The sequence below is a fragment of the Salvelinus fontinalis genome, chromosome 30, assembly GCF_029448725.1.
Source record: "Salvelinus fontinalis isolate EN_2023a chromosome 30, ASM2944872v1, whole genome shotgun sequence".
NCBI lineage: Eukaryota > Metazoa > Chordata > Actinopteri > Salmoniformes > Salmonidae > Salvelinus > Salvelinus fontinalis.
This window is the reverse complement of record NC_074694.1, coordinates 18,109,717-18,130,313: the sequence shown is the minus strand read 5'-3', so window position 1 is coordinate 18,130,313 and position 20,597 is coordinate 18,109,717. Positions and strand designations below refer to the sequence as shown.

At 45.1% G+C, this 20,597-nt stretch overlaps 1 protein-coding gene across 1 annotated transcript in view; it reads left to right on the top strand.

Annotated features, from left to right (window-relative positions):
- Positions 1-20,597, top strand: part of wdr27 (WD repeat domain 27) — a 192,912-nt gene that overhangs the window by 20,196 nt on the left and 152,119 nt on the right. The window contains exon 13 of the mRNA XM_055889929.1: positions 1,974-2,047. Coding sequence (XP_055745904.1) covers positions 1,974-2,047 — 74 coding nt within the window. The remainder of the gene's footprint in view (positions 1-1,973; positions 2,048-20,597) is intronic.

Sequence of the window (20,597 nt, the reverse complement as noted above, 5' to 3'; positions counted from 1 at the left end):
CCACAACAAACAATGTGAAACAACCTACTTATATATGGTTCTCAATCAGAGGAAAACGTAAACCACCTGCCTCTGATTGAGAGCCATACAAGGTCAATTAACACTGACACTTAACATAGAACAAACAACACAGACTGCCCACCCAGCTCACGTCCTGACCCACTAAACACAACTATACAAAAGGAAAACAAGGTCAGGAACGTGACACTAGCTGGCTAGAAGGATGAAGTTAGAAGCTAACATTGAACGGAGCCTGACCTTAGCAGCTGAAGTTGACAAAAATTAAGTTAGCTATAATCAAAGGATGGGCTACTATAAGTTCTCATAACAAAATACATTTTCTTTATAGAGAGTAGTGAGATAGACAGTGAGTCAGGCTGCAATGAAGGAGGCAAAGGAGATACACAGAGAGAGGAAGCATTGAAGCAAGCAGGGAGAGAGGTTAGTAGTACAGTGGTTCCCAAAGTTGGGGTCCTTGACCCATGTGGGGTCCCCTAAAATTTAAATAGGGTCTCATGAGAGAATTTTTGTTATCAAATACATGAATGACTTGTTTCTCTTCATATGGGTATAGAATACAACATTTTAGAGTCAACTAAGTGCCTTTTAATGTCAGAATTCACTTTTGTGTCGTTATGTGTTGGGACAGCCTGTGGGACCAACAATTTAGTAAAATATAAAGACAATTTAAATATAAAGACAATTTAATATTATTATCATGTACACTGAACAAAAATATAAACGCAACAATTTCAAAGATTTTACTGAGTTACAGTTCATATAAGAAAATCAGTCAACATCATCAGTACTGACGTACCGCTCATGTATGTAGTAAATAAGTAGTGGAACACGTATTATTGAGTAGAACTTGTAAGGTAGTGATGAATAGTACGTTTTTAGTTTTTTTTTCATGAGGTTGTGGCGATATACTGCCACCTGGTGGCGACTAGAAACAATGGCATAATAGGAACTATTACAAATTGATGGTCCTTGAAAATAAATATTAGTGTGAAAAAGTACTTGGAAGTCCTTGAATTTGACTTGCCACTGTCTGTACAAACCCTGTGAACATCTCTAACAAATGAGAGTCTCTGCGCATCAAAGACCGTGTAATCTGTAATGAATAAAGTGTGAACTGTAAAGAATGTCTGAGCTCATGTTGGGCCAAGACTTTACAAAGAAAAATACGTAGTTAGACACTGTTGGACTTATGCCATAGAATTAACAACCAAAGTTTTGACAGTAAACTGTCTTCAGCTTGACCTTACAGCACTGTGAAAAATAAGATGTACATTTCACAATTATGCAACCATGGTATGTATGGATGGTTTTGCAGGGTTAAACAGAAAGTTATACGGTTGGGCCCTGTACCCACATTGTTTCAAACCAATAACTTACATGCATGTGTGGTTCAAACCCCATTCACTAAACCGGTTGCTGCTTGAGGTGTGTTGGCACCATTAGATCAGTGTAATTGGACATGTTTACTCATAAAAGAGTAGCAGGATAGAGAAACAGCACTGAGGCTCGTTCTCCCTCTCACGCAGATGCATGCCAGGGCACCCGACTGGCACGCATTGTGTGAGTACGTGGGTTGGGGTACTTTACTTTACAGGGTCTCTCCATTGCCATCGTGTGTGTGTGTGTTCCTCTCATGCAGACGCATGCCAGGGCACCCGACTGGCACCACCCAGGCTGTGTGTTCCGGTACTTTACTTTACAGCTGACTGTGTGCCCCCCTACCCTCAACTTCCATCCCCTCCTGCTCTCTCTGCTATTACCATCTTAAAGACCTATTCTGAACCTTTTATACTGTGTTGTTTTGTGATGATTCAACAGTATCATACTGCTGAAAAGTGGGTGGCGGGGGGTATTCATCCATAACCATCCGTTGGAAAATGCAACACACACACAGCTTTTTTATTTCCAGTAGCTATGGAGCAATTTAGTTTTTTCCCTCTTCCTCCTTCTAGTGCCCCTCTGATGCCTGAATCTCCTCTCAATGCTGAGTGGAAAAAGAAGGGTCCTAAACCTCCCACAAAAACAGGTCAGCAGCAAGTATCAACCGTCCTGGCTTCACGCACGCACGCACCGGGCTTGCCCCTTCACACATAAACACACTAATGCACACAACCACATGTTATAGCCCACACAGTGTTACCCAAGAACCACTGTTGAATGAATTTGAGTTTGTGGTCCGGTGTTGGTCAGTTGGTAAGAGTGTAGTGCTAGCAACAGCAGGGTTTGTGGGTTTGGTTTCCATTGGGGTCACATATACTAAAATACATGTGTAAAATATGCACTCACTTGGATAAAAATGTATACTAAATGGCATATAACAGTATTACTGTAGGCATATATATTATTAAAAGGATTTACCGGTCCGTTGTATGGTTTTCTTTTATGATTGGCATGTCCACTGCTTAGTTTGGCTACAGGTCACCTCCCTTAAACTATATCATGTTCCATAGGGGGATTCTACATCTATTATTACTAGAGATACTGTAACTTCTTCCCCTGGCTAATTGCAGCCGCATAGACTAGAGCTACTGATCATCATTATCTGAAAATATAGAGGGCAGGATGGAATTATTACATTATCTACCTCTGCATAACAAATGGGATGGTCAAACTTCTGGACAGACACGTTTTCTACCTCTGCATAACAGTGGATACCCATGAAGCATATATTATTAGATTCCTCTCAGTTCCTGTGTATTGCACATACAGAGTTTGCCTGACGACTCATCCTGAATTTAATTCCACTGCTCTATTGGTTGCTCTACAGAAGGAACGTTAGTGGACGTGGTGTTTGGCTGGAGCAATGTGGATGGGTAGTCAGGCTAATACAGCATTGTACAAAAAGGAATATATGTTGTGTGTTGACTGAAATTATTCTACCAGTGATGTAGATGCATTATTTTAGAAAAAGTTTCCTCTCAGTTCCTCAGATTGCACACACAGAGTTGACTTCATTGATACCATTATCACTTATTATAGTTGGTAGCGACTCCTGTGTCGGGCCGGGAGCAGTGCACGCTGACCAGGTAGCCAGGTGTACGGTGTTTCCTCCGACACATTGGTGCGGCTGGCTTCCGGGTTGGATGGGCATTGTGTCAAGAAGCAGTACGGCTTGGTTGGGTTGTGTTTTGGAGGACGCATAGCTCTCGACCTTCGCCTCTCTCGAGTTCGTATGGGAGTTGCAGTGATGAGACAAGACTGTAACTACTACCAATTGGATACCACGAAATTGGGGAGAAAAAAGGGGTAAAATCATTTAATATATATATATATATTTTTTAATTACATCCCTGGAAAGAAAAACGTTAAAGCTGATGCTCTCTCCTGACAGTTTGACCTTCCGACCAGTAACTCAGACCCTACACCCATTCTTCCTTCTTCTTACATTATGGGACCGGTACAGTGGGAGGTTCACTCTGCCATACAAGAAGCCCTAACCTCTGACCCGGCTCCTCCTGAGACACCAGCTGGGAAGAGTTACGTACCAGCAGCTGTTAGACCCCAACTGATGCAATAGTGTCACACGCCCTTGGGGTCAGGACATCCGGGCATTGCATGAACCACCAAACTTCTATCCCGGAAGTTCTGGTGGTCCTCAATGGCATCCGACATAAGGGATTACATACTCTCCTGTCCAGTCTGCGCCCAAACCAAAAGCCCTCGTCATCTCCCTTCGGGGAAGCTTCAACCTTTGCCAATCCCTCACAGACCTTGGTCCCACATAGCTGTAGACTTCATCACAGACCTTCCTGAATCCTCTGGTAACACCACCATCCTTGTCATAGTAGACGGTTTTTCAAAAATGTGTCGTCTGGTTCCTCTTCCTCATCTACCTAACGCCATGGAATTGGCGGAGTGTATGTTCCAGCAGGTGTTCCGTCTGTATGAGATTCCGGAGGACATCGTCTCTGATCGCAGGCCGCAGTTTGTCTCCCGGGTGTGGCAAGCCTTCTGTGACCGACTGGGGGTCGCCCTCAGCCTCTCCTCCAGGTACCACCCCCAGACCAACGGCAGATGGAACGCTTGAACCAAGAAATAGGCAAGTACCTCCGCCAACAATGTTCTGCCTCTGCACACGACTGGAGTCTGTGTATGGCCTGGGCCAAATACGCTCAGAACTCACTCATGCACTCATCCCTCCACCTTACTCAGTTTCAGTGTGTCCTTGGTTACCAACCCCCCATGTTTCCCTGGGAGGCGGAGCCTGGTACTGTCCCAGCTGTTGAACGACTGGTTTCGGCATAGTGAGCGGGTATGGGAGACAGCTCACCGGCCTACGCCACTCTTTCACCCCGGACAGTGTGTGTCGGTCTCTACCAGAGACATCCGCCTTTACAGTTCACGCTCCGCCTCCCTTCAAAAAGTTCTGTCCTCGCTTCATTGATCCCTTCAAGATAACCCATTGCATCAACCCTGTCACTTACCGCCTCCTGTTACCCCATCAGTATAAAATATCCTCGTCCTTCCATGTGTCTCTGTTAAAACCAGTCACCTACAGTCCTCTTCATCCTCCAGTCTCAACCCGTAGTGCACCACCAATGTTGGACGTCGGAGGGGAACCTGCCTACGCCAGAAGGGACATTCGTGATTCCAAATGCCTGAGAGGTTGCATCCACTACCTAGTGGACTGGGAAGGTTATGTGCCTGAAGACCTGAGTGCCCGACCAAAACATCCTCGACCCAGAGATGATTCAGACATTTCACCATTACTGTCCAGATTGTCCCGCTCCCCGACCTCGGGGTCGACCCCCAAACAGACCCACTGGACATCAGCATCGACGCAGAACGTTGTGTCAGTCCACGACCTCGTCGAACCAGCCTGCCGGACCTCGCCCCCGAGGTAGGCGTCCACCTCTGCTCCCCCGCCTGCCCTTTCCACCCTCCGGTACCGTTGGGTCGTCAGGAGCCTGCCTGGTGGTGGGGGGGAGGCACTGTAAGGTTCTGCTTTTCTTTTCTTAGTCAACCTTGTGTTCTTTTTCTTTGCTGAGAGTCGGGAAGCAAGTTCAGGGAGTGAGTGTTTTAATAATGAAATAAAACAATAAACACATAACACAAACAACGCACCGACATAAAAACAGAGTCAATACCACCTGAGGAAAGAACCAAGGGGAGTGACAGATATAGAGAAGATAATCAAGGAGGTGATGGAGTCCAGGTGAGTGTCATGAGGCACAGGTGCGTGAGACGATGGTGACAGGTGTGCAGGATAATCAGCAGCCTGATGACCTAGAGGCCGGAGAGGGAGTATCGTGAAAAAAAATGTACGCATTTGTCTGTAATTTGCTTTGAATAAAAGTGTCTGCTAAATGGAATTTTATATTATTATTATATTAAAAGCCTATAGTACTGTAGATGGATAGGTACTATACTCTATAGACCTTGTGTCAAACTCATTCCACGGAGGGCAGAGTCTCTGCAGGTTTTGGCTCCTCCTTTGATTGATGAATTATGGTCACTAATTAGTATAAATCTCCCTTCACCTGGTTGTCTAGGTCTTAACTGAAAGGAAAAACCAAAACCTGCAGATACTAGGCCCTCCATGGAATGAGTTTGACACCCCTGTCACCCATGCTCTAAACCACAGGTGTCAAACTCATTCCACGGGGGGCCGAGTGTCTGCGGGTTTTCGCTCCTCCCTTGTACTTGATTGATGAATTAACATCACTAATTAGTTAGGAACTCCCCACACCTGGTTGTCTAGGGCTTTATTGAAAGGAAAAACCAAAAACCTGCAGACACTAGGCCCTCCGTGGAATGAGTTTGACACCCCTGCTCTAAACAGACAGGGTTGCCTCCCACAATGTAATCAATAGTTGGTGAGGTCGTGTCTTGTTCAGTAGATACAGTGAGGTCATGTCTTGTTCAGTAGATAACGTGAGGTCGTGTCTTGTTCAGTAGATACAGTGAGGTCGTGTCTTGTTCAGTAGATAAAGTGAGGTTGTGTCTTGTTCAGTAGATACAGTGAGGTCGTGTCTTGTTCAGTAGATACAGTGAGGTCGTGTCTTGTTCAGTAGATACAGTGAGGTCGTGTCTTGTTCAGTAGATAAAGTGAGGTCGTGTCTTGTTCAGTAGATACAGTGAGGTCGTGTCTTGTTCAGTAGATAACGTGATGCCGTGTCTTGTTCAGTAGATAACGTGATGCCGTGTCTTGTTCAGTAGATACAGTGAGGTCGTGTCTTGTTCAGTAGATACAGTGAGGTCGTGTCTTGTTCAGTAGATACAGTGAGGTCGTGTCTTGTTCAGTAGATAAAGTGAGGTCGTGTCTTGTTCAGTAGATAAAGTGAGGTCGTGTCTTGTTCAGTAGATAACGTGATGCCGTGTCTTGTTCAGTAGATACAGTGAGGTCTTGTTCAGTAGATAAAGTGAGGTCGTGTCTTGTTCAGTAGATACAGTGAGGTCGTGTCTTGTTCAGTAGATACAGTGAGGTCGTGTCTTGTTCAGTAGATACAGTGAGGTCGTGTCTTGTTCAGTAGATACAGTGAGGTCGTGTCTTGTTCAGTAGATACAGTGAGGTCGTGTCTTGTTCAGTAGATACAGTGAGGTCGTGTCTTGTTCAGTAGATACAGTGAGGTCGTGTCTTGTTCAGTAGATACAGTGAGGTCGTGTCTTGTTCAGTAGATACAGTGAGGTCGTGTCTTGTTCAGTAGATACAGTGAGGTCGTGTCTTGTTCAGTAGATACAGTGAGGTCGTGTCTTGTTCAGTAGATACAGTGAGGTCGTGTCTTGTTCAGTAGATACAGTGAGGTCGTGTCTTGTTCAGTAGATACAGTGAGGTCGTGTCTTGTTCAGTAGATAACGTGAGGTCGTGTCTTGTTCAGTAGATACAGTGAGGCCGTGCCTTGTTCAGTAGATAGTGAGGCCGTGCCTTGTTCAGTAGATAACGTGAGGCCGTGCCTTGTTCAGTAGATAACGTGAGGTCGTGTCTTGTTCAGTAGATAACGTGAGGTCGTGTCTTGTTCAGTAGATAGTGAGGTCTTGTTCAGTAGGTCTTGTTCAGTAGATAACGTGAGGCCGTGTCTTTTTCAGTAGATAACGTGAGGCCGTGTCTTTTTCAGTAGATAACGTGAGGCCGTGTCTTGTTCAGTAGATACAGTGAGGTCGTGTCTTGTTCAGTAGATAAAGTGAGGTTGTGTCTTGTTCAGTAGATACAGTGAGGTCGTGTCTTGTTCAGTAGATACAGTGAGGTCGTGTCTTGTTCAGTAGATAAAGTGAGGTCGTGTCTTGTTCAGTAGATACAGTGAGGTCGTGTCTTGTTCAGTAGATACAGTGAGGTCGTGTCTTGTTCAGTAGATACAGTGAGGTCGTGTCTTGTTCAGTAGATACAGTGAGGTCGTGTCTTGTTCAGTAGATACAGTGAGGTCGTGTCTTGTTCAGTAGATACAGTGAGGTCGTGTCTTGTTCAGTAGATACAGTGAGGTCGTGTCTTGTTCAGTAGATACAGTGAGGTCGTGTCTTGTTCAGTAGATACAGTGAGGTCGTGTCTTGTTCAGTAGATAACGTGAGGTCGTGTCTTGTTCAGTAGATACAGTGAGGCCGTGCCTTGTTCAGTAGATAGTGAGGCCGTGCCTTGTTCAGTAGATAACGTGAGGCCGTGCCTTGTTCAGTAGATAACGTGAGGTCGTGTCTTGTTCAGTAGATAACGTGAGGTCGTGTCTTGTTCAGTAGATAGTGAGGTCTTGTTCAGTAGGTCTTGTTCAGTAGATAACGTGAGGCCGTGTCTTTTTCAGTAGATAACGTGAGGCCGTGTCTTTTTCAGTAGATAACGTGAGGCCGTGTCTTGTTCAGTAGATACAGTGAGGTCGTGTCTTGTTCAGTAGATAAAGTGAGGTTGTGTCTTGTTCAGTAGATACAGTGAGGTCGTGTCTTGTTCAGTAGATACAGTGAGGTCGTGTCTTGTTCAGTAGATAAAGTGAGGTCGTGTCTTGTTCAGTAGATAAAGTGAGGTCGTGTCTTGTTCAGTAGATACAGTGAGGTCGTGTCTTGTTCAGTAGATAACGTGATGCCGTGTCTTGTTCAGTAGATAACGTGATGCCGTGTCTTGTTCAGTAGATACAGTGAGGTCGTGTCTTGTTCAGTAGATACAGTGAGGTCGTGTCTTGTTCAGTAGATACAGTGAGGTCGTGTCTTGTTCAGTAGATAAAGTGAGGTCGTGTCTTGTTCAGTAGATAAAGTGAGGTCGTGTCTTGTTCAGTAGATAACGTGATGCCGTGTCTTGTTCAGTAGATACAGTGAGGTCTTGTTCAGTAGATAAAGTGAGGTCGTGTCTTGTTCAGTAGATACAGTGAGGTCGTGTCTTGTTCAGTAGATACAGTGAGGTCGTGTCTTGTTCAGTAGATACAGTGAGGTCGTGTCTTGTTCAGTAGATACAGTGAGGTCGTGTCTTGTTCAGTAGATACAGTGAGGTCGTGTCTTGTTCAGTAGATACAGTGAGGTCGTGTCTTGTTCAGTAGATACAGTGAGGTCGTGTCTTGTTCAGTAGATACAGTGAGGTCGTGTCTTGTTCAGTAGATACAGTGAGGTCGTGTCTTGTTCAGTAGATACAGTGAGGTCGTGTCTTGTTCAGTAGATACAGTGAGGTCGTGTCTTGTTCAGTAGATACAGTGAGGTCGTGTCTTGTTCAGTAGATACAGTGAGGTCGTGTCTTGTTCAGTAGATACAGTGAGGTCGTGTCTTGTTCAGTAGATAACGTGAGGTCGTGTCTTGTTCAGTAGATACAGTGAGGCCGTGCCTTGTTCAGTAGATAGTGAGGCCGTGCCTTGTTCAGTAGATAACGTGAGGCCGTGCCTTGTTCAGTAGATAACGTGAGGTCGTGTCTTGTTCAGTAGATAACGTGAGGTCGTGTCTTGTTCAGTAGATAGTGAGGTCTTGTTCAGTAGGTCTTGTTCAGTAGATAACGTGAGGCCGTGTCTTTTTCAGTAGATAACGTGAGGCCGTGTCTTGTTCAGTAGATACAGTGAGGTCGTGTCTTGTTCAGTAGATAAAGTGAGGTTGTGTCTTGTTCAGTAGATACAGTGAGGTCGTGTCTTGTTCAGTAGATACAGTGAGGTCGTGTCTTGTTCAGTAGATAAAGTGAGGTCGTGTCTTGTTCAGTAGATAAAGTGAGGTCGTGTCTTGTTCAGTAGATACAGTGAGGTCGTGTCTTGTTCAGTAGATAACGTGATGCCGTGTCTTGTTCAGTAGATAACGTGATGCCGTGTCTTGTTCAGTAGATACAGTGAGGTCGTGTCTTGTTCAGTAGATACAGTGAGGTCGTGTCTTGTTCAGTAGATACAGTGAGGTCGTGTCTTGTTCAGTAGATAAAGTGAGGTCGTGTCTTGTTCAGTAGATAAAGTGAGGTCGTGTCTTGTTCAGTAGATAACGTGATGCCGTGTCTTGTTCAGTAGATACAGTGAGGTCGTGTCTTGTTCAGTAGATAAAGTGAGGTCGTGTCTTGTTCAGTAGATACAGTGAGGTCGTGTCTTGTTCAGTAGATACAGTGAGGTCGTGTCTTGTTCAGTAGATAAAGTGAGGTCGTGTCTTGTTCAGTAGATACAGTGAGGTCGTGTCTTGTTCAGTAGATACAGTGAGGTCGTGTCTTGTTCAGTAGATACAGTGAGGTCGTGTCTTGTTCAGTAGATACAGTGAGGTCGTGTCTTGTTCAGTAGATACAGTGAGGTCGTGTCTTGTTCAGTAGATACAGTGAGGTCGTGTCTTGTTCAGTAGATACAGTGAGGTCGTGTCTTGTTCAGTAGATACAGTGAGGTCGTGTCTTGTTCAGTAGATACAGTGAGGTCGTGTCTTGTTCAGTAGATACAGTGAGGTCGTGTCTTGTTCAGTAGATACAGTGAGGTCGTGTCTTGTTCAGTAGATACAGTGAGGTCGTGTCTTGTTCAGTAGATACAGTGAGGTCGTGTCTTGTTCAGTAGATACAGTGAGGCCGTGCCTTGTTCAGTAGATAACGTGAGGCCGTGCCTTGTTCAGTAGATAACGTGAGGCCGTGCCTTGTTCAGTAGATAACGTGAGGTCGTGTCTTGTTCAGTAGATAACGTGAGGTCGTGTCTTGTTCAGTAGATAGTGAGGTCTTGTTCAGTAGGTCTTGTTCAGTAGATAACGTGAGGCCGTGTCTTTTTCAGTAGATAACGTGAGGCCGTGTCTTTTTCAGTAGATAACGTGAGGCCGTGTCTTTTTCAGTAGATACAGTGAGGTTGTGTCTTGTTCAGTAGATACAGTGAGGTCGTGTCTTGTTCAGTAGATACAGTGAGGTCGTGTCTTGTTCAGTAGATAAAGTGAGGTCGTGTCTTGTTCAGTAGATAAAGTGAGGTCGTGTCTTGTTCAGTAGATACAGTGAGGTCGTGTCTTGTTCAGTAGATAACGTGATGCCGTGTCTTGTTCAGTAGATAACGTGATGCCGTGTCTTGTTCAGTAGATACAGTGAGGTCGTGTCTTGTTCAGTAGATACAGTGAGGTCGTGTCTTGTTCAGTAGATACAGTGAGGTCGTGTCTTGTTCAGTAGATAAAGTGAGGTCGTGTCTTGTTCAGTAGATAAAGTGAGGTCGTGTCTTGTTCAGTAGATAAAGTGAGGTCGTGTCTTGTTCAGTAGATAACGTGATGCCGTGTCTTGTTCAGTAGATACAGTGAGGTCGTGTCTTGTTCAGTAGATAAAGTGAGGTCGTGTCTTGTTCAGTAGATACAGTGAGGTCGTGTCTTGTTCAGTAGATACAGTGAGGTCGTGTCTTGTTCAGTAGATACAGTGAGGTCGTGTCTTGTTCAGTAGATACAGTGAGGTCGTGTCTTGTTCAGTAGATACAGTGAGGTCGTGTCTTGTTCAGTAGATACAGTGAGGTCGTGTCTTGTTCAGTAGATACAGTGAGGTCGTGTCTTGTTCAGTAGATACAGTGAGGTCGTGTCTTGTTCAGTAGATACAGTGAGGTCGTGTCTTGTTCAGTAGATACAGTGAGGTCGTGTCTTGTTCAGTAGATACAGTGAGGTCGTGTCTTGTTCAGTAGATACAGTGAGGTCGTGTCTTGTTCAGTAGATACAGTGAGGTCGTGTCTTGTTCAGTAGATACAGTGAGGTCGTGTCTTGTTCAGTAGATACAGTGAGGTCGTGTCTTGTTCAGTAGATACAGTGAGGTCGTGTCTTGTTCAGTAGATACAGTGAGGTCGTGTCTTGTTCAGTAGATACAGTGAGGCCGTGCCTTGTTCAGTAGATAACGTGAGGCCGTGTCTTGTTCAGTAGATAACGTGAGGTCGTGTCTTGTTCAGTAGATAGTGAGTTCTTGTTCAGTAGGTCTTGTTCAGTAGATAACGTGAGGCCGTGTCTTTTTCAGTAGATAACGTGAGGCCGTGCCTTGTTCAGTAGATAACGTGAGGTCGTGTCTTGTTCAGTAGATAACGTGAGGTCGTGTCTTGTTCAGTAGATAGTGAGGTCTTGTTCAGTAGGTCTTGTTCAGTAGATAACGTGAGGCCGTGTCTTGTTCAGTAGATAACGTGAGGCCGTGCCTTGTTCAGTAGATAACGTGAGGCCGTGCCTTGTTCAGTAGATAACGTGAGGCCGTGCCTTGTTCAGTAGATACAGTGAGGTCATGTCTTGTTCAGTAGATACAGTGAGGTCATGTCTTGTTCATTAGGTCTTGTTCAGTAGAGAAAGTGAGGCCGTGTCTTGTTCAGTAGATACAGTGAGGTCTTGTTCAGTAGGTCTTGTTCAGTAGAGAAAGTGAGTCCGTGTCTTGTTCAGTAGATAACGTGAGTCCGTGTCTTGTTCAGTAGATAACGTGAGGCCGTGTCTTGTTCAGTAGATAACGTGAGGCCGTGTCTTGTTCAGTAGATAACGTGAGGCCGTGTCTTGTTCAGTAGATAACGTGAGGCCGTGTCTTGTTCAGTAGATAACGTGAGGCCGTGTCTTGTTCAGTAGATAACGTGAGGCCGTGTCTTGTTCAGTAGATAGTGAAGCCATGTCTTGTTCAGTAGATAACGTGAGGCCGTGTCTTGTTCAGTAGATACAGTGAAGCCATGTCTTGTTCAGTAGATACAGTAAGGCCATGTCTTGTTCAGTAGATGAAGTGAGGCCATGTCTTTTTAAGTGAGGCCATGTCTTGTTCAGTAGATAAAGTGAGGTCATGTCTTGTTCAGTAGATAAAGTGAGGTCGTGTCTTGTTCAGTAGATAAAGTGAGGTCGTGTCTTGTTCAGTAGATAAAGTGAGGTCGTGTCTTGTTCAGTAGATAACGTGATGCCGTGTCTTGTTCAGTAGATACAGTGAGGTTGTGTCTTGTTCAGTAGATACAGTGAGGTCATGTCTTGTTCAGTAGATACAGTGAGGTCGTGTCTTGTTCAGTAGATACAGCGAGGTCTTGTTCAGTAGATAACGTGATGCCGTGTCTTGTTCAGTAGATACAGTGAGGTCGTGTCTTGTTCAGTAGATAAAGTGAGGTCGTGTCTTGTTCAGTAGATAAAGTGAGGTTGTGTCTTGTTCAGTAGATAAAGTGAGGTCGTGTCTTGTTCAGTAGATAACGTGATGCCGTGTCTTGTTCAGTAGATAAAGTGAGGTCTTGTTCAGTAAATAAAGTGAGGCCGTGTCTGAGTTCAGTAGATACAGTGAGGCCATGTCTTGTTCAGTAGATACAGTGAGGTCATGTCTTGTTCAGTAGATAAAGTGAGGTCATGTCTTGTTCAGTAGATAAAGTGAGGCCATGTCTTGTTCAGTAGATAAAGTGAGGTCATGTCTTGTTCAGTGGATAAAGTAAGGCCGTGTCTTGTTCAGTAGATAAAGTGAGGTCTTGTTCAGTAAATAAAGTGAGGTCATGTCTTGTTCAGTAGATAAAGTGAGGTCATGTCTTGTTCAGTAGATAACGTGATGCCGTGTCTTGTTCAGTAGATACAGTGAGGTCGTGTCTTGTTCAGTAGATACAGTGAGGTCGTGTCTTGTTCAGTAGATAACGTGATGCCGTGTCTTGTTCAGTAGATACAGTGAGGTCGTGTCTTGTTCAGTAGATAAAGTGAGGTCGTGTCTTGTTCAGTAGATAAAGTGAGGTCGTGTCTTGTTCAGTAGATACCGTGAGGTCGTGTCTTGTTCAGTAGATACAGTGAGGTCGTGTCTTGTTCAGTAGATACAGTGAGGGCGTGTCTTGTTCAGTAGATACAGTGAGGTCGTGTCTTGTTCAGTAGATAAAGTGAGGTCGTGTCTTGTTCAGTAGATACAGTGAGGTCGTGTCTTGTTCAGTAGATACAGTGAGGTCGTGTCTTGTTCAGTAGATAACGTGATGCCGTGTCTTGTTCAGTAGATACAGTGAGGTCGTGTCTTGTTCAGTAGATACGACCTCACTGTGTCTTGTTCAGTAGATAAAGTGAGGTCGTGTCTTGTTCAGTAGATACGACCTCACTGTGTCTTGTTCAGTAGTTAAAGTGAGGTCGTGTCTTGTTCAGTAGATACAATGAGGTCGTGTCTTGTTCAGTAGATACAGTGAGGTCGTGTCTTGTTCAGTAGATAACGTGAGGCCGTGTCTTGTTCAGTAGATAACGTGAGGCTGTGTCTTGTTCAGTAGATAACGTGAGTCCGTGCCTTGTTCAGTAGATACAGTGAGGTCATGTCTTGTTCATTAGGTCTTGTTCAGTAGATAACGTGATGCCGTGTCTTGTTCAGTAGATACAGTGAGGTCGTGTCTTGTTCAGTAGATACAGTGAGGTCGTGTCTTGTTCAGTAGATAACGCGATGCAGTGTCTTGTTCAGTAGATAACGTGATGCCGTGTCTTGTTCAGTAGATACAGTGAGGCCGTGCCTTGTTCAGTAGATAACGTGAGGTTGTGTCTTGTTCAGTAGATACAGTGAGGTCGTGTCTTGTTCAGTAGATAACGTGAGGTTGTGTCTTGTTCAGTAGATAACGTGAGGAATGTCTTGTTCAGTAGATACAGTGAGGTCTTGTTCAGTAGGTCTTGTTCAGTAGATAACGTGAGGCCGTGTCTTTTTCAGTAGATAACGTGAGGCCGTGTCTTTTTCAGTAGATAACGTGAGGTCGTGTCTTGTTCAGTAGATAACGTGAGGCTGTGTCTTTTTCAGTAGATAACGTGAGGCCGTGTCTTGTTCAGTAGATAACGTGAGGCCGTGTCTTGTTCAGTAGATAAAGTGAGGCCGTGCCTTGTTCAGTAGATACAGTGAGGTCATGTCTTGTTCAGTAGATACAGTGAGGTCATGTCTTGTTCAGTAGATACAGTGAGGTCATGTCTTGTTCATTAGGTCTTGTTCAGTAGAGAAAGTGAGGTCGTGTCTTGTTCAGTAGATAACGTGAGGAATGTCTTGTTCAGTAGATACAGTGAGGTCTTGTTCAGTAGGTCTTGTTCAGTAGATAACGTGAGGCCGTGTCTTTTTCAGTAGATAACGTGAGGCCGTGTCTTTTTCAGTAGATAACGTGAGGTCGTGTCTTGTTCAGTAGATAACGTGAGGCTGTGTCTTTTTCAGTAGATAACTCGAGGCCGTGTCTTGTTCAGTAGATAACGTGAGGCCGTGTCTTGTTCAGTAGATAAAGTGAGGCCGTGCCTTGTTCAGTAGATACAGTGAGATCATGTCTTGTTCAGTAGATACAGTGAGGTCATGTCTTGTTCATTAGGTCTTGTTCAGTAGAGAAAGTGAGGCCGTGTCTTGTTCAGTAGATAACGTGAGGTTATGTCTTGTTCAGTAGATACAGTGAGGTCTTGTTCAGTAGGTCTTGTTCAGTAGAGAAAGTGAGTCCGTGTCTTGTTCAGTAGATAACGTGAGTCCGTGTCTTGTTCAGTAGATAACGTGAGGCCGTGTCTTGTTCAGTAGATAACGTGAGTCCGTGTCTTGTTCCGTAGATAACGTGAGGCCATGTCTTTTTAAGTGAAGCCATGTCTTGTTCAGTAGATACAGTAAGGCCATGTCTTGTTCAGTAGATGAAGTGAGGCTATGTCTTTTTAAGTGAGGCCATGTCTTGTTCAGTAGATACAGTGAGGTCATGTCTTGTTCAGTAGATAAAGTGAGGTCATGTCTTGTTCAGTAGATAAAGTGAGGTCATGTCTTGTTCAGTAGATAAAGTGAGGTCATGTCTTGTTCAGTAGATAAAGTGAGGTCATGTCTTGTTCAGTAGATAAAGTGAGGTCATGTCTTGTTCAGTAGATAAAGTGAGGTCATGTCTTGTTCAGTAGATAAAGTGAGGTCATGTCTTGTTCAGTAGATAAAGTGAGGTCATGTCTTGTTCAGTAGATAAAGTGAGGTCATGTCTTGTTCAGTAGATAAAGTGAGGCCTTGTCTTGTTTAGTAGATAAAGTGAGGCCGTGTCTTGTTTAGTAGATAAAGTGAGGCCGTGTCTTGTTTAGTAGATAAAGTGAGGCCGTGTCTTGTTTAGTAGATAAAGTGAGGCCGTGTCTTGTTTAGTAGATAAAGTGAGGCCGTGTCTTGTTTAGTAGATAAAGTGAGGCCGTGTCTTGTTCAGTAGATAAAGTGAGGCCATGTCTTGTTCAGTAGATAAAGTGACAGATCTGTGGTGTATAATTAGACCCTGGAAGCTCTGACTTTACTCTGTTGGAGACAGTTGCACAGACTGTGTTTTACACACTGCCATTACAGACAGTTAGTTCTACACACAGACGCACACATACACATACACATACACACACACACACACACACACACACACACACACACAGACTGTGATTTACACAGTTAGTGCTAACAGAAATCTACTGTTAAAGAACATGGCTCCCCAGAGAGTGTGTGTAGCTCGGCCTACACCGTGCTCAACCCTAGTAGAAAACCCTCCTAGGATTCCCGTAATTCATGGCCATTTGCTGTTTTGATTATACACATACTATATATACCATGGAGAATACAAACACAAGGAGTTTGCGGTGAATACACGCAGGCAGACACGCAGGCAGGCACGCATGCTCGCATGAAGGCAGGCAGGCACATAGGCTATGATGCTGCCATTTTCCTCTGGATTCCCCATCTAATGGGGAAGACGTGTAGAACACTGTTTCACGTCACACACGCACGCACGCACGCACGCACGCACGCACGCACGCACGCACGCACGCACGCACGCACGCACGCACGCACGCACGCACGCACGCACGCACGCACGCACGCACGCACGCACGCACGCACGCACGCACGCACGCACGCACGCACGCACGCACGCACGCACGCACGCACGCACGCACGCACGCACGCACGCACGCACGCACGCACGCACGCACGCACACACACACACACACACACACACACACACACACACACACACACACACACACACACACACACACACACACACATACCGTTTCGGTTAATGGGGAGCACTGTTTCACTCCATCTTTGGCATGTCAGTGAGAACCCTCCACATGTTCGGCCCAGACGGGGTTAAAAACAACAAAATATATATTTTCCTGTTCTCTAAAGATAGAGAGAAAGAGTTTATCAAATTAGATGAACAACATGACTGCACCTTCTTGATTTAAATGATCCTCAAGTTGTTTTGAAAAACAAGGCCACAAATCAATGACACGTGTGTTATTGTTATAGAATAGTTACAAATGTTTTGAGGATTTTCTGAAACCACTATACAGTTTCTAATTTGTATCCTGTCCTGTGTGACAAAATCTTCCACTCATGGGGTATTTGTTGTTGTGGCAAGATTTATGCTCTACTGCCTTCCTATAGATTCCATACAGTACTTTGCGGGCCAGGACCTGTGCTCACTGCTTAGGGACACAGTCCAAGGGGACACTTCAAAGTTACCACATTGAGAGATGGGAGAGTAGACCGGAGAGAAGAAAGTGATAGAGGGGGAGATACATGGGAGAAAGGAGAGGAGAGAGGAAAAAGTGCGAGGGGTTATGAGAGTGAATGAGTGGTGATGAGGCCTCTCTCCAGGCCCTTCCTGGCATGTGTGTGTGTGGACAGGAGGAAGTGTACCAACGTGCTGTCTGTCTGACTGGGGCATCAGTAGACAGACAGGACAGCAGCAGAGGAATGTGTTATTCTGACCCTCAGCTGGCGAGCTGTGTACTGTGGTCGGTTTGTCAGTCAATCAGTCCGTGTACTGTGTTGCAGACAGAGAGACCAAAGGACGAATGGACAGACGGGCAGACATACATAAAGAAGGACAGACAAACCAATGTACATACAGAAAGGCAGGTAGACAGGCAGGAATGAAGGCAGACAGACAGATAGATGTGCAGACAGACAGACACATGGACAGATGGGGAGACTGATAAAGGCAGACATGCAGGCAGGCAGCTATTCAGGCAGACAGACAGGCAGGTAGGTAGGTAGACATTCAGACAGGTAGGCATTCAGGCAGACAGGGAGATAGGCACTTACTTGTCTTTCACGTTCAGCTAGTGTTCTTCATACTAGGAGAGAACAGTAAAACAGGTAAAACGTCACTACAGGGACAAAGTGAAGTCAATTCAATAACTCAGACATGAGACCTATGTGGCAGAGACTTCAGACAATCACAGATTGTAATTAAGGGAAAGCCAGCCACGTTGCGGACAGTGACGCCTTTCTCCTGGACAAGCTAAACACCTTCTTACCTTAAGGAAAACACAGCCCCGCTAACGCGGGCCACTGCCGCTCGCGGGGCCTGTGAGCTCTCGTTCTCCATGGTACACGTGAGTAAGACATTTTAAACCTCGCAAGGCTGCCGGTCCAGAGCATGCGCAGACCAGCTGTCTGTAGTGTTTACAGACATATTCAATCTCTCCCTGTCCCAGTCTGTTGTCCCCACTTGCTTCAAGATGTCTACCATTGATCCTGTACCCAAGAAAGTGAAGGTAACTGAAAAGACTATCGCCGCATAGCACTCACTTCTGTCGTCATGAAGTGCTTTGAGTTGCTAGTTTTCATATCACCTTAATGGAGTCATTCAAATTTGTTTTTCAACCACTCCACAAATTTCTTGTTAACAAACTATAGTTTTGGCAAGTCGGTTAGGACATCTACTTTGTGCATGTCATTTTTCCAACAATTGTTTACAGATGGATTATTTCACTTATAATTCACTATCACAATTCCAGTGGGTCAGAAGTTTACATACACTAAGTTGACTGTGCCTTTAAACAGCTTGGAAAATTACAGAAAATGATGTCATGGCTTTAGAAGCTTCTGATAGGCTAATTGACATCATCTGAGTCAATTGGAGGTGTACCTGTGGATGTATTTCAAGGCCTACCTTCAAACTCAGTGCCTCTTTGCTTGACATCATGGGAAAATCAAAATAAATCAGCCAAGACCTCAGAAAATAAATTGTACACCTTCACAAGTCTGGTTCATCCTTGGGAGCAATTTCCAAATGCTTGAAGGTACCAAGTTCATCTGTACAAACAATGGTACGCAAGTATAAACACCATGGGACCACGCAGCCGTCATACCGCTCAGGAAGGAGATTCGCTCTGTCTCCTAGAGATTAATGTACTTTGGTGCGAAAAGTGCAAATCAATCCCAGAACAATAGCAAAGGACCTTGTGAAGATGCTGGAGGAAACCGGTACAAAAGTATCTATATCCACAGTAAAACAAGTCCTACATCGACATAACCTGAAACTCCGCTCAGTAAGGAAGAAGCCACTGCTCCAAAAACGCCATAAAAAAGCCAGACTACGGTTTGCAACTGCACATGGGGACAAAGATTGTACTTTTTGGAGAAATGTCCTCTGGTCTGATGAAACAAAAATAGAACTGTTTGGCCATAATGACCATCGTTATGTTTGGAGGAAAAAAGGGGAGGCTTGCAAGCCGACGAACAACATCCCAACCGGGAAGCACGGGGGTGGCAGCATCATGTTGTGTGGGTGCTTTGCTGCAGGAGGGAGTGGTGCACTTCACAAAACCGATGGCATCATGAGGCAGGAAAATTATGTGGATATATTTAAGCAACATCTCAAGACATCAGTCAGGAAGTTAAAACTTGGTCGCAAATGGGTCTTCCAAATGGACAATGACCCCAAGCATACTTCCAAAGTTGTGACAAAATGGTTTAAGGACAACAAAGTCAAGGTATTGGAGTGGCCATCACAACACCCTGACCTCAATCCCATAGAACATTTGTGGGCAGAACTGAAAAAGCGTGTGCGAGCAAGGAGGCCTACAACCCTGACTCTGTTACACCAGCTCTGTCAGGAGGAATGGGCCAAAATTCACCCAACTTATTGTGGGAAGCTTGTGGAAGGCTACCCGAAATGTTTGACCCAAGTTAAACAATTTAATGGCAATGCTACCAAATACTAATTGAGTGTATGTAAACTTCTGACCCACTGAGAATGTGATGAAAGAAATAAAAGCTGAAATAAATCATTCTCTCTGCTATTATTCTGACTTTTCACGTTCTTAAAATAAAGTGGTGTTCCTAACTGACCTAAAACAGGGAATTTTTACTAGGATTAATTGTCAGGAATTGTGAAAAACTGAGTTTAAATGTATTTGGCTAAGGTGTATGTAAACTTACGACTTCAACTGTATGTAAGAATGCTGTTCATCGACTACAGCTCAGACTTCAACACCATAACTCGGAGCCCTGTGTGTGAACCCCGCCCTTTGAAACTTGGTCCTGGATTTCTGACGGGCCGACCCCAGGTGGTGAAGGTAGGCAACAACACCTCCCCTATGCTGATCCTCAACACAGGAGCCCCACAAGGGTGCGTGCTCGGCCCCCTCCTCTACTCCTTCACCCATGACTGCGTGGGTACACACATCTCCAACTTTATCATCAAGTTTGCAGACGATACAACAGTGTTAGGCCTGATTACCAACAACAACGAGACAGCCTACAGGGAGGAGGTGAGGGCCCTGGCGGAGTGGTGCCAGGAAAATAACCTCTCCCTCAACGCCAACAAAATGAAGGAGCTGATCGTGGACTTCAGGAGACAGCAGAGAGCACACCCCCATCCACATCAACGGGGAGAGGGTGAAAAGCTGCAAGTTCCTCTGCGTGCACATCACTGACAACCTGAAATGGTCAATCCACACAACCTCTTCAACCTCAGGAGGCTGAAGAAATTTGGCTTGGGCCCTAAGACCCTCATGAAATTCTACAGATGCACAATTGAGAACATCCTGTTGAGCTGTATCCCCGCCTGGTATGGCAATTGTACCATCTGCAACCACAGGGCTCTCCAGAGGGTGGTGCAGTCAGCCCACCGTGTCACCGGGGGCACACTGCAGCACCCGGCATCACAGGAAACAAAGAAGATCAGCCACCCAAGCCACGGCCAGTTCACTCTGCTACAATCTAGAAGGTGGAGACCGGTGCATCAAAGCTGAGACCGAAAAACAGCTTCTATCTTCAGGCCATCAGACTGTTAAATAGTCACCACTAGCCGGCCTCCGCCCAATACCCTGCCCTGAACCGGCAACCATCAGGTACTCTACCCTGCACCTTTTAGACTGCTGCCCTATGTACATAGTCATCGAACACTGGTCAATAATGTTTACATACTGTTTTACCCACTTCATATGTACTGTATATACTGTATTCTAGTCAAGGCTCATCCTATATAACTGTGTACACACCTTTTTTTTCATATACTGTCCATACAGTGTATACACACCATCATATACATATATATTTATATTCCGGACTTTGACAT